This window comes from Pelmatolapia mariae, linkage group LG7 (assembly GCF_036321145.2).
Source record: "Pelmatolapia mariae isolate MD_Pm_ZW linkage group LG7, Pm_UMD_F_2, whole genome shotgun sequence".
NCBI classification, from domain to species: Eukaryota; Metazoa; Chordata; class Actinopteri; order Cichliformes; family Cichlidae; genus Pelmatolapia; species Pelmatolapia mariae.
In genome coordinates this window covers 38397152-38418533 of record NC_086233.1, presented here as the reverse complement: position 1 = coordinate 38418533, position 21382 = coordinate 38397152, and the positions used below count along the sequence as shown (strand labels likewise).

The 21382-nt window shown below is 40.3% G+C and overlaps 2 protein-coding genes across 2 annotated transcripts; both read right to left on the bottom strand.

Annotated features, from left to right (window-relative positions):
- Nucleotides 1–846: 846 nt before the first annotated feature.
- LOC134632253 (niq CART3-like) lies at nt 847–3107 on the bottom strand. Its single transcript, XM_063480913.1, has 3 exons — nt 2917–3107; nt 1432–1515; nt 847–995 (listed from the first exon to the last, which is right to left on the bottom strand). Exons 1-3 carry the CDS (start codon nt 3031–3033, stop codon nt 888–890), a joined length of 309 nt encoding a protein of 102 aa, XP_063336983.1. The 5' UTR covers nt 3034–3107; the 3' UTR covers nt 847–887.
- Nucleotides 3108–15914: 12807 nt separating this feature from the next.
- On the bottom strand, nt 15915–20597 carry lg7h15orf40 (linkage group 7 C15orf40 homolog). The gene is made up of 4 exons (XM_063480912.1): nt 20364–20597; nt 18400–18532; nt 18194–18321; nt 15915–16350 (listed from the first exon to the last, which is right to left on the bottom strand). Exons 1-4 carry the CDS (start codon nt 20565–20567, stop codon nt 16261–16263), a joined length of 555 nt encoding a protein of 184 aa, XP_063336982.1. The 5' UTR covers nt 20568–20597; the 3' UTR covers nt 15915–16260.
- Between the last annotated feature and the right edge of the window lie 785 nt (nt 20598–21382).

Here is a 21382-nt window from a genome sequence, read left to right as displayed (position 1 = left end):
CTGCTTCCTGTCAAATTGTGGTCGATTGCCTTTTTTTTTTTTTTAAACTTCATCGAATCTGTTATATTTATGTGTTACATAATTTGATGTAGCCTTTCTAAGTCATGATAACTTTACGTTTGTCCTGATAGTATTAAAGGTAAGTTTATAAACTTGTAATTTCACAGTGACTGATTTTGGAAAAGGATTGCTGTGCTGCCACAATTTAAAGCCTTATGCTCTGTGTGTGAGTGTGGGTCTGTCTGACAATCACAAACTAGACTTTACCCTAGTCTACTGGCAGCAGAGCAGCTGATTTTACAAAAAATAGTAGGAAAAACGTAAAAACAATACAGGCTGAAAACAGCTGCTTTAGACAAAAGAGGGGAAAAAATAGGTAATGAAAATTTTGCATAGATGTGTGTCTTCTACACCTGGATTATGGTCACCATGATGGCATCACTGTTAGGAGACTTTGTGCTACTATCTACTTTTTCTCATTAAGTTTAACATTAATAGTTTGAAATTACATTACCTCAACACTTTTTATCAAGACTCTGGCTGTTATCGTCAGAGGAAATATGACTTCTCACAGTTCCCAAAAAGCTACATTTATGCTACATATGTGTGTTGATACAAGGACTGCAAGCTTGAACAGGGTTCCTGTCTTTTGCCTGATTAGTCAGGATTTCGCAAGAATGGTACACATCTTGCAATGTATGTAAACTTATGAGAAGGTCTGTGTACTTTATTAAAAAACATCCCTCTACAAAATTTTTAAAAGCAAGATAAAACACCTTTAATGCAGCACAAAAATGTTTTCACATAAAAATTGACAAAGGATTCATTCCATTCTAAAGGTTAAATCTACAATTTAAAATAGACTCTTGTGACATGATTTAATTTGCTCATAAGCACTTAAGGAGGAAGAAGTTGCAGAAAGCTCCTCGGGGGCAGTCGCACATCTTCCCAATCCGAGATCCTTTCCTGATGGCACAGTATTCCCCAAGATCACACTGTGAACACAAAATAACTTTTTTAATATCAAACTCTGGACTTCATGGAATGAAAATTCACAAAGTATCACTAAGAAGTTAACACAACCATTCTGCTAATTTATACTTTCTTGCAGTCCAAAAGAAGTCATTCATAACTGCTGTCAGAAAAAAATGAAATGCACAGCAAGGACTGATGATCTCTGATGCCGAGAAAAGCACTTTTCCAGAGGGAATCATAACTTTAATCATTGAAACAGTAAAATGCTGCTTCAGCTTTGGTGCACTGTTGCTGTTTTTGATTTTTTTCATTACATTTTTGCATTTTTGTTATACCTTTATTCTTGAGCACCTTTACACTGAGGTTTAGAATTTTATACACTTTTGGAGAAATTATAAATGTTTTAAACATTTTTCGTCACAAGTGTTAAATCAGAGTATAGTGTCAGTGACTCACAGAGGGGACCTGTCCATACTTCTTCTCCCAGGGATTAATTCTCTTGGTTTGCAGTCTCTCCAGTACTTCATGCAGCGCGCCAAGCTGAGAAAAACAAAAATACAACAGACGTGAAGCTGATGCGTGGTCAAAATTAAGCCTGGAAACATAGGAGAACACTTTGGTGCACCAGTCACTGTCATCCAGCCATTCTGTCATTTTCTGTCCAACAGCATTGCTCCATCTATGACAGAGGCTTTAAACATCAATTTGCCAATAATAAAACTAACAATAAGCAATTGTATTAACTGAATTTAGGCAAAAGAAGACAAGAATTAAAAAAAGTCTCCAGCTTAACACTCACTTTGTCACCTTTCTGTTTAGAACATATTTCAAACAAACGTATTTTAATTGAGGAAAATGAGTACATAAATCTGTTGTCAGTATTTCTTGCAAAAAATATTCCACATATTTCTCATTATTGACTTGTCTTATGGCTCATGTTTTTAGAATTGTACTGCCTTAGTTAGAAGCAGTACAATTATAGGAACTAAAGGATATTGAGTGGACTAATTAGGCAGCCAGATCTATAGGATTACATTTTTCTGTTTGATATGACATCTGTCTTGAAATGCAGTAACAGCTTTTTAATAATCTGCTAAATTCATACAAATTCCCCCCATTCATATAGAGATTTACACTTTTCTATACACTTCAAGCACTTTGTCTATCTCACATCAATTGCCAATTTCAAATAGCCAATTAATCTAACATGCACATCTTTGTACTTTGGGGAAAGCTGAAGCGCAAACTCAGTACAGAAGAGATGAATCAGATTTGAACCAATTTAAATCACCATGCTGCGCTGTGTCACTGAAGAACATGGAACCTGACAGCTTTTATGAGTTTGGTGCCAATATAAACAGATTAACTGAAGATGTTTTGGGTTAATTTTCATTATTGACTAATCTGATGTTTATTTATTGTTTGATTAATTGAATGAAAAAACAAAACCCTCATACATTTATACTTTTCATGCTGAAAATGTCCTCTTACCTCTGAGCAATCAAATCAGTCAAACACAAAAATAAGCAAATCTTCACAATGCAACCAGAAATGTTATACATCAATTAACAAATAGTTACTAATTTATTTACATTTTACAAATTCATTGTTGCAATGAAAAACATTAGTCACCTATTATTATTACAGTTTCCAAAATTTGATCAAAAAAAGCTGACACTAATGGAAATTTCACTACAGAATGAGTGCTTTTATTTTGATACTGCAGGTTCAGTTCTGCATAAGAAGTTTGTCCAGCATACATTTGGAACAGGTATATATGTTAAATACTTAAACAGAAGAAATTTCAGATCATATCCAAAGAAATATAACTTTTATTAAAGCAAAGCGTATGAACTTTTCATCACAAAATACCTTTGTGTGTGTGTGTGTGTGTGTGTATTAAAATATTAGATATTGTAAATATTCCACACTCGGATTTACCAGTCTGTTGGAGTTGTGGTAGTCCTGCACTTCTCTCTCGTCCCTCTCGGCTTCCGTCTTCCCCGCTGGACACAGCGCAGATAGTAGCACCGCGCACAACACAGCTCGTGCCCACATTTTAAAACACAGCAAAGAAAGCGCAGTGTTGAATTTTCCAACAGTCGCAGTTGCCTCTTACTTCCTCCAGGCGTTTCTCACGCACTCTCTGCATGTTCGGCACAGCGCGGGATCTTTAGAAAAACAGCTCCGCCCCTTCAAGGTATGACGCGGAGCATCTCCCAATGGGCTAAAATGTAGCAAAGACCCTGACTGGTTCACTCCTGTTGCTTTCAGCAAAGCTTTTATCAGAAGAAGATTAAAATACAGCACTGAAATATGTAGTATTTATAAGAACTTCTAAACATCACTGATGAAGACATCTTACTTTTTTTTTGCCTTTCCTTATTTTTTTTATTTGTTGTTGTCATTTTCAAAAAAACAAAAAACAAAAGAACAGCTATCTCATTATGGCATATTAGGTATTACATAAGTATTTGCAAACAAATTTGAATATTAGACAAAGATAACCCAAGGACATACAAAATGCTTTTAAATAGTAATGCCATTTATTAAAGGAAACAAGCTTTCTAAACCCACCTGGCCCTGTGTGAAAATTTCGCTCCTTTTGTTATCATGAATTGCTTTCAGGATGCTGGACTGAGGGTGGAGGTCTCAGTTCAATGTGAGTAGTGTTTGTGTCTTGACATCAGTGGTATCTGTCTACTCCTGTAACCAGTTTATCACTCCTGCTGGGTATCAGATGACAGGTAGGGCGTATGCATTGATGGCTTGGATCATATTCCTGCACTTCAGCTGACCACTCAGCACTTCTTTTAGATATTTGGACATGGCTAACCTTCATGAATTTTTATCATGTTTCCGGGTGGCTTGTGAGATACTAAGGCACTTGTAGTTAATTCAGTTCAATTCATTTTTATTTATATAGTGTCAAATCAGAATGATTTTGAATTGGATTGGAGTCTGTTAGACAGATATGATTCAAACCACTCCAGTGTAGTAATTTCAGTATCTATGGCATGCTCTAATCTCTGTAATAACATATTGTGGTCAGTAGTATTGAATGCTGCACTAAAGTCTAGCAGAAAAAGCAGAAAAATCAGTCCACTGTCAGAGGCCATAAAAAGGTAATTTGTAATGATGAGTTCTGAAACATGACTCTCTTCAGATAAACCATTTTCATCTGCGGATGATCAGATAGCTGTTTAACAACTACTCTTTCAAGATTTTTTAAAAATAAAATGAAGATTGGAGGCTGACCTACAATTAGGACAGATGGGTCAAGTGATGGCTTTTTACATACTGGTTTAATTACTACCACCTTAAACACCTGTGGGAGGTAATTGATTGATAAAGACTAATCTTATTTCAGATCAAAGTATTAACTAGAATAAACAGTCTTTTAAATCCGGCAGGTTTATGGCACTGCAGGGGTTCCCCTCCTCTCAGGAGTGCGGGCCCACTCATCCCATGGGGTGGCCACCTCTTAGGCCTTGTTGAGGGGCTCCTCTCTCTCTACCATTGGTGTGGTGGCATCATGGTCCTCGGCTACCACCTTTAATAGGTTTTACCGCTTGAGTGTGGCAGCCAGCCCCTCTTTTGGGGAGGAGGTGGTGGGTGCCTCTCTGAGGTAGCCTTTGTCTGCTCGCTTGGCCATGAGCGGCTGTTTAGGTGTGGACCTTGTGTCTTGTGGGAGTCACTCAGGCCAGTCTTGCGTCTGGCAGACTGATGCCTCCTCCCTCCAGCTCGGCCTTTGCATCTTGACCAGGGTGGTGTGTACATATGTACATTTGTACATTGTTCGTTTTGTACACTTTCACGCTGGGGTTTTGGTTGCACTGTCTCTTCACAGGGTGTCTTAAAGAGTTACCCCATACATATGGAATATGTAACGGAGTGGAGAGATAGTCTCGATATGATAGAGAACATACAGTTACACTCTAATCTTGGTTCTCTGAGTAATGTATACTTTATTAATCCTGCAGGAAACTGCTCAGTCCTCTGCAACTAACCCATTCAGTCAGTCAAGCAGTTGAAGCTACCAATCCAGCATGGGGAGCAGTCTGTAGTGTATATAGACTGTACCTTACTCAAGGGTATCTCAGGGTAGCCGTTCGGTGGATTTGAACCCCCAACCCTCCGATCATGGGGCAAACACTCTACCTCCTGATCCCTGGAGATTAAGAGACTATCTCACCAGCTGTGTAGTCTGTGTAGAAGCTGTGGGGTGTGGCCAGGCTAGCCGGAGTGCTAGCTATATGAATTTATCCACACCAAGGGGGTCATACCCCGTACATAAGGAATATGTAACGGAGTGGAGGATAGTCTCTCACTCAGAGAACCAAGGTTACAGTGCAACCGTATGTTATCCCTGGCGGTGTTTCAGAGTTCCTTCAGTGTCTCCTCTGGAAGACAATCAACAATGATTTGGGGTTGCTTGTGTCTCTAGCTTCAGGTTTTTCAGAATAGAGTTGCCAAAACCTAGAATGTTTTCCAATTAGTCAAACTGCAGGAATGTCTAATAGACATAAATACCTGGATGACCTCTAATTTCCGGCTTCTAAATGCAGATAAAACAGAGACTACTGTACTCAGCCCTAAAGATCTTAGAAAAATGTGGTGATATAAAATACTGCAGTGAAAGTAGGGATAGGGACTAGAAAGATATATCTCACACAACAACAGCTTTCAACAGCAGGTTTGCATGGAATACATAAAGTAGGAGCCCCAAAATAAGCTAACAAACCCACTTACAAACCCACAGTACAACTGCATTTTATTTACATAGCGCCAAGTCACAACAACAGTCACCTCAAGACGCTTCTCTGTTCATAAACAAAGCCATGATAGCATTTGATAGCAAGTACTGTTTAGTTGCAGATTCATAGACTTTTGATTACCAACCAGAAACTGATTGGATTGTTGTCTGCTGAGTGCGAGCCGCAGCATCAAATCCTCCCGCTGTCAGCAAGGCTTTAGTGTCGGACTAAGAGCATTTTGCTGATAGTAAGTCAGCGCTGGGCACACAAAAAATAGAGTCTTTAAAAAATAAACAGTATTGGTATTAAAGTGTGTGTTATGTCAGCTGCTTCAGGACATTTTAGATGCTTAAGGAAGCAGATGACTATAAATAAACCTGCAGAGAGGAATGAAGTAAGAGGTTTAAAACCTGCCATGTTGTTCCACTTGCTCCAGGCCATGATTTAGTGTGTGTCTGTCTGCTTATGGGCTCATGATAAAGACATAAACAACTATATCCCGTCTATGTCAGCTGCCCAGAAATCCTGCTGAGTGGTAGTGAAAATGAGGATGAAAGCTGTTGGCTTTTACTGTAGACAGAAGAGAAAATATAACAGGATGCAGTTTGCATCTTTTCATTCATATATTTTTCTTCTGCGAGTGTTTAAGCCCCTCTAATGCTCATTGTCTTGATTTATGCTCAATCATCCAGGGAAGTAAATCCCAAAAGGTTGATTCTGTTCATCTGGACGTAGCCTACTCAGTGGGCTAGTTTCAGTCATTGTGTAAATGTACTGTTTATAAGGTTGGGGCGGAGGGGGGGGGGGGGGGGGGACCTGCAGTCAGCTGAGACTGAAGTAAGCATTTGGATGAATGACAAAACATTTCTCTCATGTGAAAAGCTACGTCCAGATGAGCAGAATCAACCTTTTGGGTCTAATACTCATTGCCATCTGACTCTTCTTCTCCCACTTTGTTGCATATACCATCCATCCATCCATCAATCCATCGTTAGGGAAGCGCCTATGTATATATTAGGCAAAAAAGTAAAAAAAAAAAAGAAGTCAATTACAGCAGTTGGTCTCCTCTGTTGCTAAATCCTTGGACAGTGTTTAAAGAAAAAGTGATGCATCACAGTGCTCCTAACTTTTTTGCAGTATCAAATAGTATCAAATTGAACTACTTCAGTTACATATAGGGTTTATAGCTGCAGATCACTGATTTTTTTAATTAATTAATTAATTAATGACAAAATCTTGTTTTAGTACCACATCAAGCCTCCAACTTCCAAGAATCCCTTGCATTTTATTTTTCATGTACATAGTACTGTTTAGACAGTCTGACTGTAGTAAGGGAAACATGAACCCAAGTTGCCAAAGTTGATTTATTAATCATGCAAGGGAGGTAGAAGTTTGGTAACAGGTACCCACCACTAAATTTTGTTGAGAGCCAAATGGCCAAATTATAGTTGGCCTCTCATTTACACCTTAGAACCTCGCTGCTTTCAAGTTTTCATTAAGTAGTAAATGCGGTGTTGAGTCTGTTGTGTCACTTGTAATGAAAATAAGGCTGCAAGAACTATCTGGAAGAAAATGAAGAGTAAAAAAATGAGGCTGAGCTGAAAGCAAACATCTTAAACCGCTTCATTTCCATAATCCCACAGACTAGATCAGAGTTGGGCATCATTATCATCCCTTAATCTCCTCAATTTTTCTCTAATCCTCTCAAGAAACAGCAGCTCCATCACCCGTAGTTAAGCCAAATAACTTTTATCATTCTCTGTGCAGAAAGTAATCTTTTAATTGCTGTCTGTGACTGACCTGTTGCAATCCGAAGGCAACACTTGAGGCTTTGATGGTGAAATTGTCATTTTCTAAAACTTGGAAGGAAGCATTAGATCTAGAAACTAAAAAGAAAGTATATGGTTTTATATATCAAAATATATATTTTTAAAAATCAAAGCGCCCTATTCCAGGAGGCATGTTCAACAAACAGAGTTAAAAAATTAATTCTGAGTTGGTTAACTGCTATTCCTGGTAAACTAGTTACTAACTGGAATTTCAGTGTTTGTAAAAATGTAAACTTCAGCAAATTAATTTTCTCTGCTTGGAGCTTTGGCAATGACTTTATGAATGAGAAATGGAGTGGTGTTTCTGTTAATACTAATTGATGCATAATTTATAGCATCATAGTGTGGTACTTCAGCATCTAGATAGCCCTACTCAGCAACCATAAACGGAGTAACATTTTTTTTAAGTGGCAAATGCAACGTTTCTAACAGCTCAACAAACAGCAGCAAACACACAAACTGTTTGTGTGCAGTTTCTTGTACAGTGTGTTGCTAGCTGAAGGCTTAGCTGCTGTATTTCACAGGGAAAGAAAAGAAAGAGAGCTCAGTTCACTCAGAGATGGAGGAAGATAAGAAAGACAGACAGTAGAGGATGAAGGGAGGTTAGAGTAAAAGGTAAGGGCTGCTCAGTGGTATTTAATAAACTGGGAATTTAAACCTTACATGCAATATCATCTTTTTTAAAATCAGATATTGGATCTATATATATGTTATGAAGCTATATTTATGTATATTGTGAAACCTGCTGCAAAACAAACTGAGGCAGACTAACTGTGTTATTTAAAGGTTGCATGACAATATTCTGCAGGCTAGTGCAGGATAAAATGGTTTGTTTGCTGTACTGTGAGATGGATTTACAGTAAAGAACAGTGAGTTGGACTGGTGCACAGTGGCTGTGGTGTTTATGGTTATAGCTAGGTTACATAAAATGTAGCAGAGATTAGTAAGATTTTTAATTGGTGCTTATTCATTCACTGAATTCCACCATTACACTAAATTCATACTGTCTAGTATAAACCATCTAAGTTGTCATACAACCAAGTTTAGTATAAACAGTTTACTGTCATTATAGAGGATGAAAAACATCCAAGACTTCTCATGAAACATGAGCAGTAAACCTCTTTCAAAAAAAAAAAAAAAAGTCCTCTACTTTTTCGAGGATTTGTATCTCCTGACTTCCCACCTCTGCATAGTCTGTTATGTCACAGTAACTCATTTAGAGTTGACGTTAACTCTCTTTCTTGAATGGAAAACCTAAAGTTTTCCTTATTCAGCATGAAAACATTTTGTTAGCTAAACCGCTTTCCAAGTTTAGGGCCAAAGTCTTAAAATTAAATAAATAAAGCTTCAGATGAACAATAAGTTGACACCATGATACCATGTTATTATTTATTTTGCAAAAACTAAACAAAAAAGCAGAAGCAGTGTGTGCAAAGCTAAGTAGCTAAGATTCAATAACTTGCACGACCACCTTTAGCAACAATAACCTGAAGTATTGCTGGTAAATGTGATTTTCTGTATGACTTCATCAGTCTCGCACATCATTGTGGAGTAATTTATGGCCCACTCTTCTTTAAAATGTTGCTTCAGTTCATTTAGGCTCGTGGGTATTTGTTTATGCACAGTTCTTTTAAGGTCCCGCCACATCATTCCAGTCAGATTGATGTCTGGACTATGACTGAGCCGTTGCAACACATTGTTACTCGACTATGAACTCTTCTGTATACCAAAGCATTTTACAGTGAAATGCTAGGCCTCTTGTCCGACAGAAAAAGCTTGGCCGACATTGGGTCACACAATAGGACAATGATCCCAATCACACACTTACAGATCTACAACAGACGTGCTGCAAAACAAGTTCAATTCAACATCCTTCCACCACTATGAGAATGAGGTAAGAGCTGTTTTAACTGATTTGCAATCCTAACCCATGTTGCTATGTTTTTTTGAGAGAGAAGAGGCTTTCTCCTGGCAACACCAACTAGCAATAGTCTCTTGCAACTTGGGGATGAGGGGAAAGAGAAGTGTTAAGAGAGGACCACAGAGAGACAACAATTAAACTTCAGAGATTAGACAATGCTTGATAACATTCAATAATTGAAACATCAGTTGCAGTTTATACTTGCCATTGTCATGTTTGCACACCAAAAGTGATATTATATCTAATGGATGCAATACCTTCTGATGATATTGCCTAAGGGAAGCATGTCTGTTGTAAACAAATTTGGTCCTAGCACAAAACCCTGTGGAACTCCATAATTAACCTTAGTGTGGGAAGAGTACACAAAGGGATCGGACAACCAATGTCGTGATATAATAGATGTAATACTATTGACAGAATAATCGATCTCTGTGGGAGTAGAGTTCAAGTATCTGCTCTGCACTCCATTGGCACATGGCATTGAAGAAAATAGCAGTGAAGAAAAAAAGAAAAAAGGAGGGAAGCGGAGAAGAAATGTTTAGTGCATCACGTTAACTCCCCCCAGCAGCCTCAGCCTATAGCAGCTTAACTAAATAATGGTACAGGTTCACCTTTGAGAAACTCTAGGAACCACAAATAAGCCTGCAGTCTGGGAGAGAAGTGCTCTTTTAGATTAATGATAATAGGATGGTAATTTGCATATGATCTTTTTTTTCCTACCAGTTACAAAAAAACGCTGTGTTTTGGATCCAGTGAAGACTTCTTAGGGAATTTTTTGGAATCAGTTAATAAGGAATTATGGTAGTTCAGCCTAGAAGTAACAAAAGCATGAACTACTTTTTCATATCACTCTGAAACAGGATATTTCGAATCTCGATTTGTTGCAGAAGAAATATGATGAAAGAAGGCATTCCTAGACATTTGTTTAACTGAGTCCGGGTCAAAAATGACTCCAAGATTCCTCACAGTATTACTGGAGCCTAAGGTAATGCCTTCCAGACAAAGCATCTAGTCAAACACAATTTTGTCTTGTACTTTTAGGGCCAAGTACAATAACCTCAGTTTTGCCCCAATTTAAAAGGAAAAATTACACTGTATTCAAGACTTTACATCTTTAAGACATACCTGCAGTGTATTAGGGTATTATCTACACAGCAATGGAAATGTCGTCAGTGTTTTCTAATAACAATAATGCCTAAGGGAAGCATTGCATGTAATGTGAAAAGTGCAGGTCCAACTGTTCCACTGGTTGAACTCCATGACTAACTTTGTGTGAGATGACCTTTTTTTTGCAAGAATCTGTCAGATAAATTCAATTCTGAGGTCTAGCAGGATACGCACAGAGAAGACTTTATTGTCAGACACTGTAGATCATTAATTAGTAACAATGAGTGGTGCTATTCCTGTCCTATGATGTAATCTAAATACTGAAATTCTTCAAATAAATCTTTCCTCTGCAAATGATCACACAGCTGATTTACAACTCCTTTGAGAACTTTTGAAATCAAAGTTAGTTTAGAGATCTATAGTTAGCTAAGGAAGCTAAATTAAGTAAAAACTTTTTAAGTAATTCTGTAATTACAGAATTACAGCCACTTTGTGGTATGTAACCTGTTACTAAACATAGTAAGTCTTGCAGGGATAGTATCCAATAGACATGTTGATGATTTGAAAACTATTGACAGTACCTCAGAGAGATCAATAGGTGTAAAGCGGTCTAAATAAATATCAGCAGGGTTACTGAAGTTGTACTTCACAGTTTATCCAGGACGTTGAGTGATTACTGTGTGTTTGCTTATAACCACTTGATTTGATTTTGCAGAAAGCACTTTTGATAGACTATAATCTTCAAAAATTGACCACAGAGATCTTCCAGGGAAGGGGGATTTAAGTTTATGAATCTCTTAAATTTAGGAGGGAAAATGCTCGTCCAGTCAGCAGAGGCTTAATGCAGCATTTGAAACCTCCGTTAGGCTGACATGAGCTTCAGTGGGACTCAAATGCAGATATAAAGCTGCTGATCCAGGCTCAGCAGAGGAGACAACCCACGAAAAGTGACTTCAGTTAGCAGAAAACAGCATGAAAGTGAAGTGTGATTTAGTCTAACTTGAAAACAAACTCCCTTTAGCCCTGCACAAGGTATTTCTTATATAATGATCTCAGTGTCTGAGAAGATAAACTTCATTTAACAGTCATCAAGAAGCAGAAATGTTGCTTGCAGAGCTGGAATATAAAATAAGTCAGCGTTTTGATGATAGAGCTTCATAAGAGCTGTGATGTTTGATACGAAATCATTATCTTGCCATGCTTTGATGTCAGCTCACATTCAGCAGTGGTGCCATCTCTTTGAAGCATTTCAGTTTTAACTAGAACAAAGCAAGGATCATTACTGCAGTGCTAATTCACTGTACTCCTGATTCTGTGGCTGATGCTAATGAGATTTTTTTTTCTTGTTTCTCCAGGGACTATCCACGTGGATGTGCATGACGGTGTGTTCTCAAACCTGAAAATATGGTAGCTCACATTACGTCACAGGACAGTCTTGGAGTGTTTCATTGTTTGGGCTTTTTAAATTTGATTTTACATTGCTATATTGAAACCTTAAAGAGTCCTTTACAGACCCATGGTTAATGACTTCAAAACGTATAGAACATAAATTCCTGCATTTATGTGGTATCTGTGGCTCAGGAGCTAGACGGCTTGTCCCCTACACACACACACACACACACACACACACCCCTGTCAGTGGTCTTTTATCCCTCAAGCTCGGGTCCTCTACCAGAGGCCTGAGAGCTTGAGGGTTCTGTGCAGTCTCTTTGCTGTTCCTAGGACTGCGCTCTTTTGGACAGAGATTTCAGATGTTGTTCCTGGGATCTGCCACTCGCCTAGCTGGGGGGGTCACTGCACCGAGTGCTGATTACCACTGGGACCACTGTTACCTTCACCCTCCACATCTTCTCGAGCTCTTCTGTAAACCCTTGGTACTTCTCCAGCTTCTCGTGTTCCTTCTTCCTGATGTTGCTGTTATTCGGTTTTGCTACACATTACTATGGCCATCTTCTTCTGCTTGTCCACCACTACTATGCCCAGTTAGCCATCACCAGTTTGTCCGTCAGTTTGTATGCCCTGCCTGCTAGCATCTTGCACCCTGCTGTTATGTGCTGGATTGTTTCAGATGCATCTTTACGCAGCCTGCACCTGGGGTCTTGCCTGGTGTGGTAGACCCCAGCCTCTATGGATCTTGTGCTCAGTGCTTGTTCCTGTGCTGCCATGATTAGTGCCTCTGTGCTGTCTTTCAGTCCTGTGTGTGTGTGTATATCACCAGGTCAGGGGGGAGATAGCACCCCCACCCGAGATTGGGTACAAAGCCCCAAGTGCGATAGGAGAAGGATCGTTGAGTGCGAGAGGAACTGACCTGAAAGATAGGATCATGGCCAAGCTTGAAACCTGGATCCCCCGTAGCCGTTTACCAAGATTATGTGAAGTACCCTCAGAAGGTCTGCTAGATGATGTTAATGCAGCACTACGGATGATACCTACAGCCACACTTACCGAGACTAACAAGCTGATCTACAATACGGCAGCAGTGATCAGTGAGATGCTTGGCTATAAGTTGAACAGCCACAAGGAGCAGTACCCTCCATGGAGAAGGAGGCTAGAGGGCAAGATCAAAGTAGCACGGAGGGAGGTTAGAATAAACCAGCTGTTCTCCACAGAACCAGCAAAGGTGTACGCTCAGTGGCAAGGGAACAATAAGAGAACAGCACCACCAAGGCTGGAGACGGAGCAATACTAGACGAGCATATGGGAGAAGGACGCAACCCATAACGGAAATGCTCAGTGGCTAGTGGATCTGAGGGCAGACTATAGCGACCTCCCTGAACAGGGTCCAGTAACCATCACAGTGGCAGATATCCAAGAAAGGGTCTCCAGTATGAAGAGTTGGACAGCACCAGGCCCTGACATGGTTCACGCCTACTGGCTGAAGAAGCTGACTGCACTCCACGAGGGTCTGGCAGCACAAATGAACCAGCTGCTAGTTAACGAGAGACACACAGAATGGCTAACCGAAGGTCAGACGGTCCTGATCCCCAAGGACCCCAAGAAGGGACCGGTCCCATCCAACTACTGACCAATAACCTGCCTCAGTACTACATGGAAGCTCCTGTCAGGCATCATATCGGCTAAGATGAACAGGCACATGGGTCAATACATGAGCGGGGCACAGAAAGGGATTGGCAAGAATACCAGAGGCGCAAAACACCAGCTACTGGTAGACAGGACAGTCAGCCGAGACTGCAAGACCAGACTGACCAACATGTGCACTGCCTGGATTGATTACAAGAAGGCCTATGACTCAATGCCCCACAGCTGGTACTGGAATGCCTAGAATTGTACAAGATCAACAGGACCCTAAGAGCCTTCATCAGGAACTCAATGGGGATGTGGTGTACAACACTAGAGGCCAACTCCAAGCCCATAGCACAAGTCACCATCAAGTGCGGGATCTACCAAGGAGATGCTCTGTCCCCACTGCTGTTCTGCATAGGCCTGAACCCCCTCAGTGAGATCATTAACAAGACTGGCTACGGATACCGACTACGGAACGGAGCGGTTGTCAGCCACCTCCTGTACATGGATGACATCAAGCTGTATGCCAAGAGTGAACGAGACATCGATTCACTGATCCACACTACCAGGCTATACAGCAATGACATCGGGATGTCATTAGGACTGGAGAAGTGTAGTCGGATGGTAACAAAGAGAGGGAAGGTAGTCAGAACTGAGGGGATCGAACTACCAGAAGGCAACATTGCAGACATAGAGGACAGTTACAAGTACCTGGGGATCCCACAGGCGAATGGGAACCATGAAGAGGCCGCTAGGAAAGCTGCAACCACCAAGTACCTGCAGAGGGTCAGGCAAGTCCTGAGGAGTCAGCTGAACGGTAAGAACAAGATCCGGGCCATCAACACCTACGCCCTGCCCGTGATCAGGTACCCTGCTGGGGTAATAGGCTGGCCAAAGGAGGAGATAGAAGCCACTGACATAAAGACAAGAAAGCTCCTTACCATGCATGGAGGGTTTCACCCCAAGTCCAGCATCCTGAGGCTGTACGCTAAGCGGAAGGAAGGAGGCCGGGGACTGGTGAGTGTCAGCACCACAGTCCAGGATGTGACAAGAAACATCCACGAATACATCACGAAGATGGCCCCAACTGACAGCGTGCTCAGTGAATACCTCAGGCAGCAGAAACCCAAGAAAGAGGAGGAAGGCGAGGAACCATTATGGAAGGACAGGCCCCTGCACGGTATGTGCCACCGGCAGATAGCGGAGGTGGCTGATACCCAGAAATCCTACCAGTGGCTGGACAAAGCTGGACTGAAAGACAGCACGGAGGCACTAATCATGGCAGCACAGGAACAAGCACTGAGCACAAGATCCATAGAGGCTGGGGTCTATCACACCAGGCAAGACCCCAGGTGCAGGCTGTGTAAAGATGCCCCAGAGACAATCTAGCACATAACAGCAGGGTGCAAGATGCTAGCAGGCAAGGCATACATGGAACGCCATAACCAAGTGGCCGGCATAGTGTGCAGGAACATCTGTGCCGAATATAACCTGGAAGTCCCGAGGTCAAAATGGGAGATGCCCCCAAGGGTGATGGAGAATGACCGAGCTAAGATCCTGTGGGACTTCCAGATACAGACGGCCAAAATGGTGGTGGCTAACCAACCGGACATAGTGGTGGTAGACAAACAGAAGAAGACGGCCGTAGTGATTGATGTAGCGGTTCCGAATGACAGCAATATCAGGAAGAAGGAACACGAGAAGCTGGAGAAATACCAAGGGCTCAGAGAAGAGCTCGAGAGGATGTGGAGGGTGAAGGTAACGGTGGTCCCAGTGGTAATCGGAGCACTAGGTGCAGTGACTCCCAAGCTAGGCGAGTGGCTCCAGCAGATCCCGGGAACAAGATCGGAGATCTCTGTCCAGAAGAGCGCAGTCCTAGGAACAGCTAAGATACTGCGCAGGACCCTCAAGCTCCCAGGCCTCTGGTAGAGGACCCGAGCTTGAAGGATTAACCGCCCACAGGGGCGAGTGGGGAATTATATATGTATATATATATATATATATATATGTATATATGTGTGTGTGTGTGTATGTATGAACTTTTTGTATGAACTGAATTGAATGTTAACCACTGTTAACATTCAAAACTGGGCTGAACATCCTATATTGTAGCTGGTGGAGGTAACACATAATACATTTGAGTTAAATGATTTATGTTGGGGGAAAAAAGATTTTGTTGATGATCATCCTGACATTTATTTTACTAAAATTCAATTTGCATCCTTTCTATTGCTTGCTAATAACTGGTATATTGATTGGGAGAATTCATTTCTGTTTATAAAAGATATAAAAAAAAAACCAGTGGTTTCAAAATTTTCATTTTTATTCCGCTTTTGCCTACTTCATACAGAACACCCCCCCTCCCGTTCATGAAACACCTATAAGAGACTACACAAAAATAGCATCCATGGTAGAGTTCCAAGGGAAAACTCACTTTGGCATAACCTTAAACAGGCTGTTCATGTCATTCCAAAATTTCGCACAGCAAATTGTAAATGACTCATTCCCATGTATCCCAAACTTGGTTAGCAGTTCCTGCTGTCAAAAGTGGCACAACCAGCTATTAGTTTATTAGTTGTATGGACAATTACTTTAAACACAGATCCAGGTAAGTTTGGATGACTGCTGGAAACTGACATCCCTCTTGTCAGCCTACAGCCTGTCTGAGCTTCCTCAACACCTCCTCTGGACTGAGAGAAGAGTCGACTTTGATGACTTTGTCTCTGGACCTGGAACCCTAAAAAATACAGAAGAAAGGACTTAAACGATATATGATACAATGGGATAAAACTTTGCTCACCCTAAAAAAAGAACCTTCTTACTGTGACAGTGCACCATCATGAAGCCACAGAATGAATGACAATGACAATTTGGCCCAAATGTATTGTCACGTCTGGACTGTTTTAGAGTAAATGCAGAACTGCCCAGTGTTGTTATGCTGTTTCAATAGAGTTCAGTGAATATAGACATCTATGCTGCAGCTTAAAGGTTTAGAAGCACAAAAAACAAAGTCAGTGTCACTCCTCTATATGGTCCCTGCTGCATATTTAGATCTAATAATAAGGTATCTATATAAAACATATACTGTGTAATACATTTACATTTTCAAAGTACACATGTGTACTTTTGGGTACAAAGTTAATTTACACCCCTGGAGCTGACACCATTTAAAATCCTCAGTACACAGGATAAGTCACACTACAGTAATGGCTGTTTAGTGTTACGACCACTATCGAGCTCGTTCTTCAAACCCTACCATACCCACAACATGCAATCTCTGCAGTGAAGCCACCAACAGACAGTAACAGTGACACAGTGCCATCTACTGCTGCCTGCTTACAGCTGCTTACACATACTCAATGCAGTATAGAATGTGAATACTGTGGTGTAAAAAGTGTTTTTGACCTTCCTGATTTCCTATTTTTTGTATGCTTGTCACACTTAAATGTTTCAGTTCACCAAACAAATCTAAATATTAGAAAAACATAACACAAGTAAACACAAAGTGCAGTGATTTCTCCCTAAACCTAATAACTGGTGAAGCAACAACTTTATCAACAACTCCCTTAGCAGCAACAACTGCAATCAAGTGTTTGCGATAACTGGCAATGAGTGTCTTACAGTGCTGTGGAGGGGTTTTGGCCCACTCATCTTTGCAGAATTTTTGTAATTCAGTCACATTGGAGGAGTCCTGAGGCAGCAAAACAGCCCCAGACTATCCCACTACCACCACCATATTTTACTGCTGGTATGATGTTCCTTTTCTGAAATGATGTGTCAGTCTGATGTCAGATGTCATGGGATGCACACCTTCCAAAAAGTTTAACCTTTGTCTCATCAGTCCCCAGAATATTTCCCAAAAGTCCTCAGGATCATCAAGATGTTTTCTAGCAAAGGTGAGATAAGCCCTTGTGTTCTTTTTGGTCAGTGGTATTTTTTTTCCTTGAACTCTCCCATGGATGCCATTTTGCCATAATGGCTGTCACTGTTGTTCACTGGAGTCCCAAAGCCTTAGAAATGGCTTTGTAACCCTTTCCAGACTGATATATGTCAGTGACTTTGTGTCTCAGGTGTTTCTTTAGATCGTGGCATGATGTGTTGCTTTTTGAGATCTTTTAGCCTGCTTCACTTTGTCAGACAGGTTCCATTTAGTTGATTTCTTAATTCAACAGGTCTGCCATTAATCAGGCCTGAGTGTGTTTAGTGAAACTGAACTCAGCTTTCAATAAAATGTGGTTAATCACAGCTAAATCATCATTTAACAAGAGAGGCAATTACTTTTTCACACATGACCAGATAGGTTTGGATAACCTTTCTCCATTAATCAATTAAATCACCATTTAAAAACTACATTTTGTATGTACTTAGGTTATCTTTGTCTAATATTAAAATTTGTTTGATCATCTGAAACATGTAAGTGTGACAAATATGCAAAACACTAAGAAATCAGGAAGGTGGCAAACACTCTTTCACACCACTGTATGTAGTGAGATATGCTTAGTGACAAATGTCAATGTATACAGAAATACTCAAATGTGTACTGAGATTGCACCAAGATTCCACTTATAAGTTTCAGCAACCTTGTCCAGACACACGTGACTTTTCTTCAGGTCCAGAACCTCAGCCAGGTAGCGAATAAGCTCAGCATTGGCCTCTCCATCTGTAGGTGGTGCTGAGATGGCAACACTTACTGCCTCTGTAGAAACTTCTGAAAGCATGGCAGAAGAGATAGCAGTGTGATTTGTGTTTCACTTTGTTCATATCAACAATTCTGTTATACAAACACCTGTGATGCTGCTGTGTTTGGAGCCGGGCTTTGCATGAACTCTTATGGTTACAGCACCACTTTTGTCTTTGGTTACTGGACCACAGGCTTCTGCTACGGCCGCTCCTCCACAACCTGCCAGCTGTTCTTTCACCTGGTTTAACAGCACAAAAGAGCTTAAGTCAAACATTACTGGCTCTTTACATGCTTTTTCCATTCATTTTCTACCTTTAAGTCATCTTACAGTAAAACAATTGGGACTCTAGAAATAGCTTTCACCATAAGTAACACACTTGACAAAATCTTTAACCTTCACGGGGCTTTTTGATTTTCCCTGCTTTTATAGTAGTGACATTATCCAAGTCTCTCATGCAGCTGATACCAGACATTGCATTTAAATATCCTGTTAGGAACATTACAAAAGACTATAACACACCACCATCTTCTAGATTCATTATTTGCCAGTCTTGATGCATGCTGAATCATCCAGGTACAGAAATCCAAAAAAGTTGATCCTGTTCATCTGGACGTAGTGTTTTCAGTGGGAGAAACATTTCATAACTCATCCAATTGACTTCTTCAGTCTCAGCTGACTGCAGGTTTCCCCATCAATGTAATCTTGTAACAGATTTCAAGTTTTACACTTTTACTACTGTTTACGTTCACTGCTGCCACATTGGATCAGTAACCCGGGGTTGGTGGAGCTGCTCCTTCTTTCAGAGTTGGAAATTCTAGATGTTAGGACTGGAAACTCAGAAATTCCATCCTAATCTTGAATGCACTGTAAGTGTGCTATCACCACACAGCTGTGGGGAAGTGTTTCTATGGCGACTAAAGATAGTAAAATGAGGAGGAGGAGTGAAAACCCCTGCTGTCTGCATCAGGTAGAGAAACAGAAAGGATAGAAGAATAGAAATTCAATCTCAGAGAAAAGCTTACCATGTGAAAACTACAAGTTGTATAAGAAGTATTCTGTGTGAGCAGCAGCAGCAGCAACTTCCCAAGTACAAAATACACATTTTTCACTTCTCCAGTGTGTATTATAAGGACATAGTTCCAGTATACATGTTCAACAGACAGACAATAGACAGTATGTTCTTCTTCTTTTCATCCTAAATTTGGGAGCTGTTCTACCTTTTTGGGTATTTGTCTGTTCATGAATTAGTAAAAACAAAAAACAAAACCTACCTACTTTTGTGAGGGTTGAATACTACTACTAATACGACTACTACTACTACTAATAATAATAAGAAGAAAATATTGTGACTTAATGCTGTTGCACTGGCACACTTAGTAACAAAGGTCGCAACAAACGAAGAAGCCCTGCACTCAATCTTTAAACTCCTTAAAATTCAAATCAAACTGTTTGAACCTTTAGCATAAACAATGTCCATCAAAAAAGTGGCTGAAAGAAGTACTTACTTTACTTTAATTGACTCATATCAATGGGAAAATGAAGTAAAAAAAAGTGGTGGACAAAAAAAAAGACAAAAGTGGAATAACCGCTCTTACTCCAAAAGTTGAATCTGTTCATCTGGACGTAGCGTTTTGTGGGAGAAACGTTTCGTCACTCATCCAAGTGACTTCTTCAGTCTCAGCTGACTGCAGGTTTCCCCAATCTTATAAACAGTATATTTGCATAATGACTGAAACCAGCCCACTGAAGGAACAATGGGCTGGGAGGTCAGTTCCTTAATCATAATTATGCAAATTCTCATGACCATTGATCAACAACCACTGACCAAAACCCACTGATCAAAGACCACTGATCAATTGTTCCTTCAGTGGGCTGGTTTCAGTCATTATGCAAATGTACTGTTTATAAGATTTGGGGAAACCTGCAGTCAGCTGAGACTGAAGAAGTCACTTGGATGAGTGACGAAACGTTTCTCCCACAAAACGCTACGTCCAGATGAACAGCTTCAACTTTTGGAGATTTACTTTCCTGGATGATTAAGAATGCATCAAGACGAAACCGCTCTTACCTTTTTGGGCATTTGTCTGTTTCTGGAGTAGTGCCTTCTGTGCAGGGCGACACCGGGCAGAGGGGCTCTGTACCGGCAGCTGAGCACCAGCACAAGGTCAGGTAACGTTACAGCCTTTAAAGTGACAGATCTAGCCTGCTGCAGAGACGGTATAAATTTAACACGGTAAAAACAAGCTACGGCAAGACCTGAACACGAAAACATCTACCGGCTACCTGTTAGCTTGCTAGCTGTTTGATGAATTTCCGGTTTTCAAAATAAATTCTTCCGCTTATCATAATCTTAAATTATGAGTTGTTATAAATTATAATAAATATATAGATTTTTTATACTTACATTTTCTGCTACTTATCAAAGAAATGCATAATGGGGCTAGTTGGCACAACATAGTTACAAAAAATGAATTGACAAATGTAAGCATTTAATTCATACCAGAGCCAGGGAACACATTTATTTAATAGACTTGCATATTTTAGCAAAAATAAATAATATTTAAAAAATGTACGGGGTGGTGCGATACATACGTCCTGTCTTGCTCTTCCTTCCTGCAGCACAATCTGTGCTGGTGTGTGATGGAGGACCAGGAGTGACAAAATGATTTAATTAAATACACCATTAAATAATTAAATGTTTCATCAATTAATTAACATTTGAATTTGTTAATTAAATAAATATTTCAATAATGAATTAAATGCCCATTCATTTCATCTAAATGCAATTCACTTCATTAAATAAAATATATTTATTTATTTCTAATGTTACCTAATTAATGACACATTTAATTAATTATTTATTTATTTGCTAGATGCTAGGGAATCAAAACCTTTATCCTTAGAGACTTTTTGGGGGGCTCCCATTAAATGTATTTTCTTTCTTTCTTTCCTTTTTTTTTAACCACACATGGCTGAGTGCTGAACAGGGGTGAGTGCTTGATGAGATTGGGAAGAAACAGGAAGAACCCCCCAGTAGAACCAGAGTCAGGGAGGGGCAGTGGGGGTTGAGGGTGAGGGGAGGAACAC

What these genes read in the sequence shown, in the direction of transcription:
- LOC134632253 (XM_063480913.1), bottom strand. Translation starts at nt 3,033, where the DNA reads ATGTGGGCACGAGCTGTGTTGTGCGCGGTGCTACTATCTGCGCTGTGT. An exon ending in ACCACAACTCCAACAGACTG is followed by an intron (nt 1,516 to 2,916) that starts GTAAATCCGAGT and finishes TGTTTTTCTCAG; the next exon opens with CTTGGCGCGCTGCATGAAGT. An exon ending in AGTATGGACAGGTCCCCTCT is followed by an intron (nt 996 to 1,431) that starts GTGAGTCACTGA and finishes TTGTGTTCACAG; the next exon opens with TGTGATCTTGGGGAATACTG.
- lg7h15orf40 (XM_063480912.1), bottom strand. Translation starts at nt 20,567, where the DNA reads ATGTTTTCGTGTTCAGGTCTTGCCGTAGCTTGTTTTTACCGTGTTAAA. An exon ending in ACAGACAAATGCCCAAAAAG is followed by an intron (nt 18,533 to 20,363) that starts GTAAGAGCGGTT and finishes CTGTTAAACCAG; the next exon opens with GTGAAAGAACAGCTGGCAGG. An exon ending in GTCACGTGTGTCTGGACAAG is followed by an intron (nt 16,351 to 18,193) that starts GTTGCTGAAACT and finishes TGTATTTTTTAG; the next exon opens with GGTTCCAGGTCCAGAGACAA.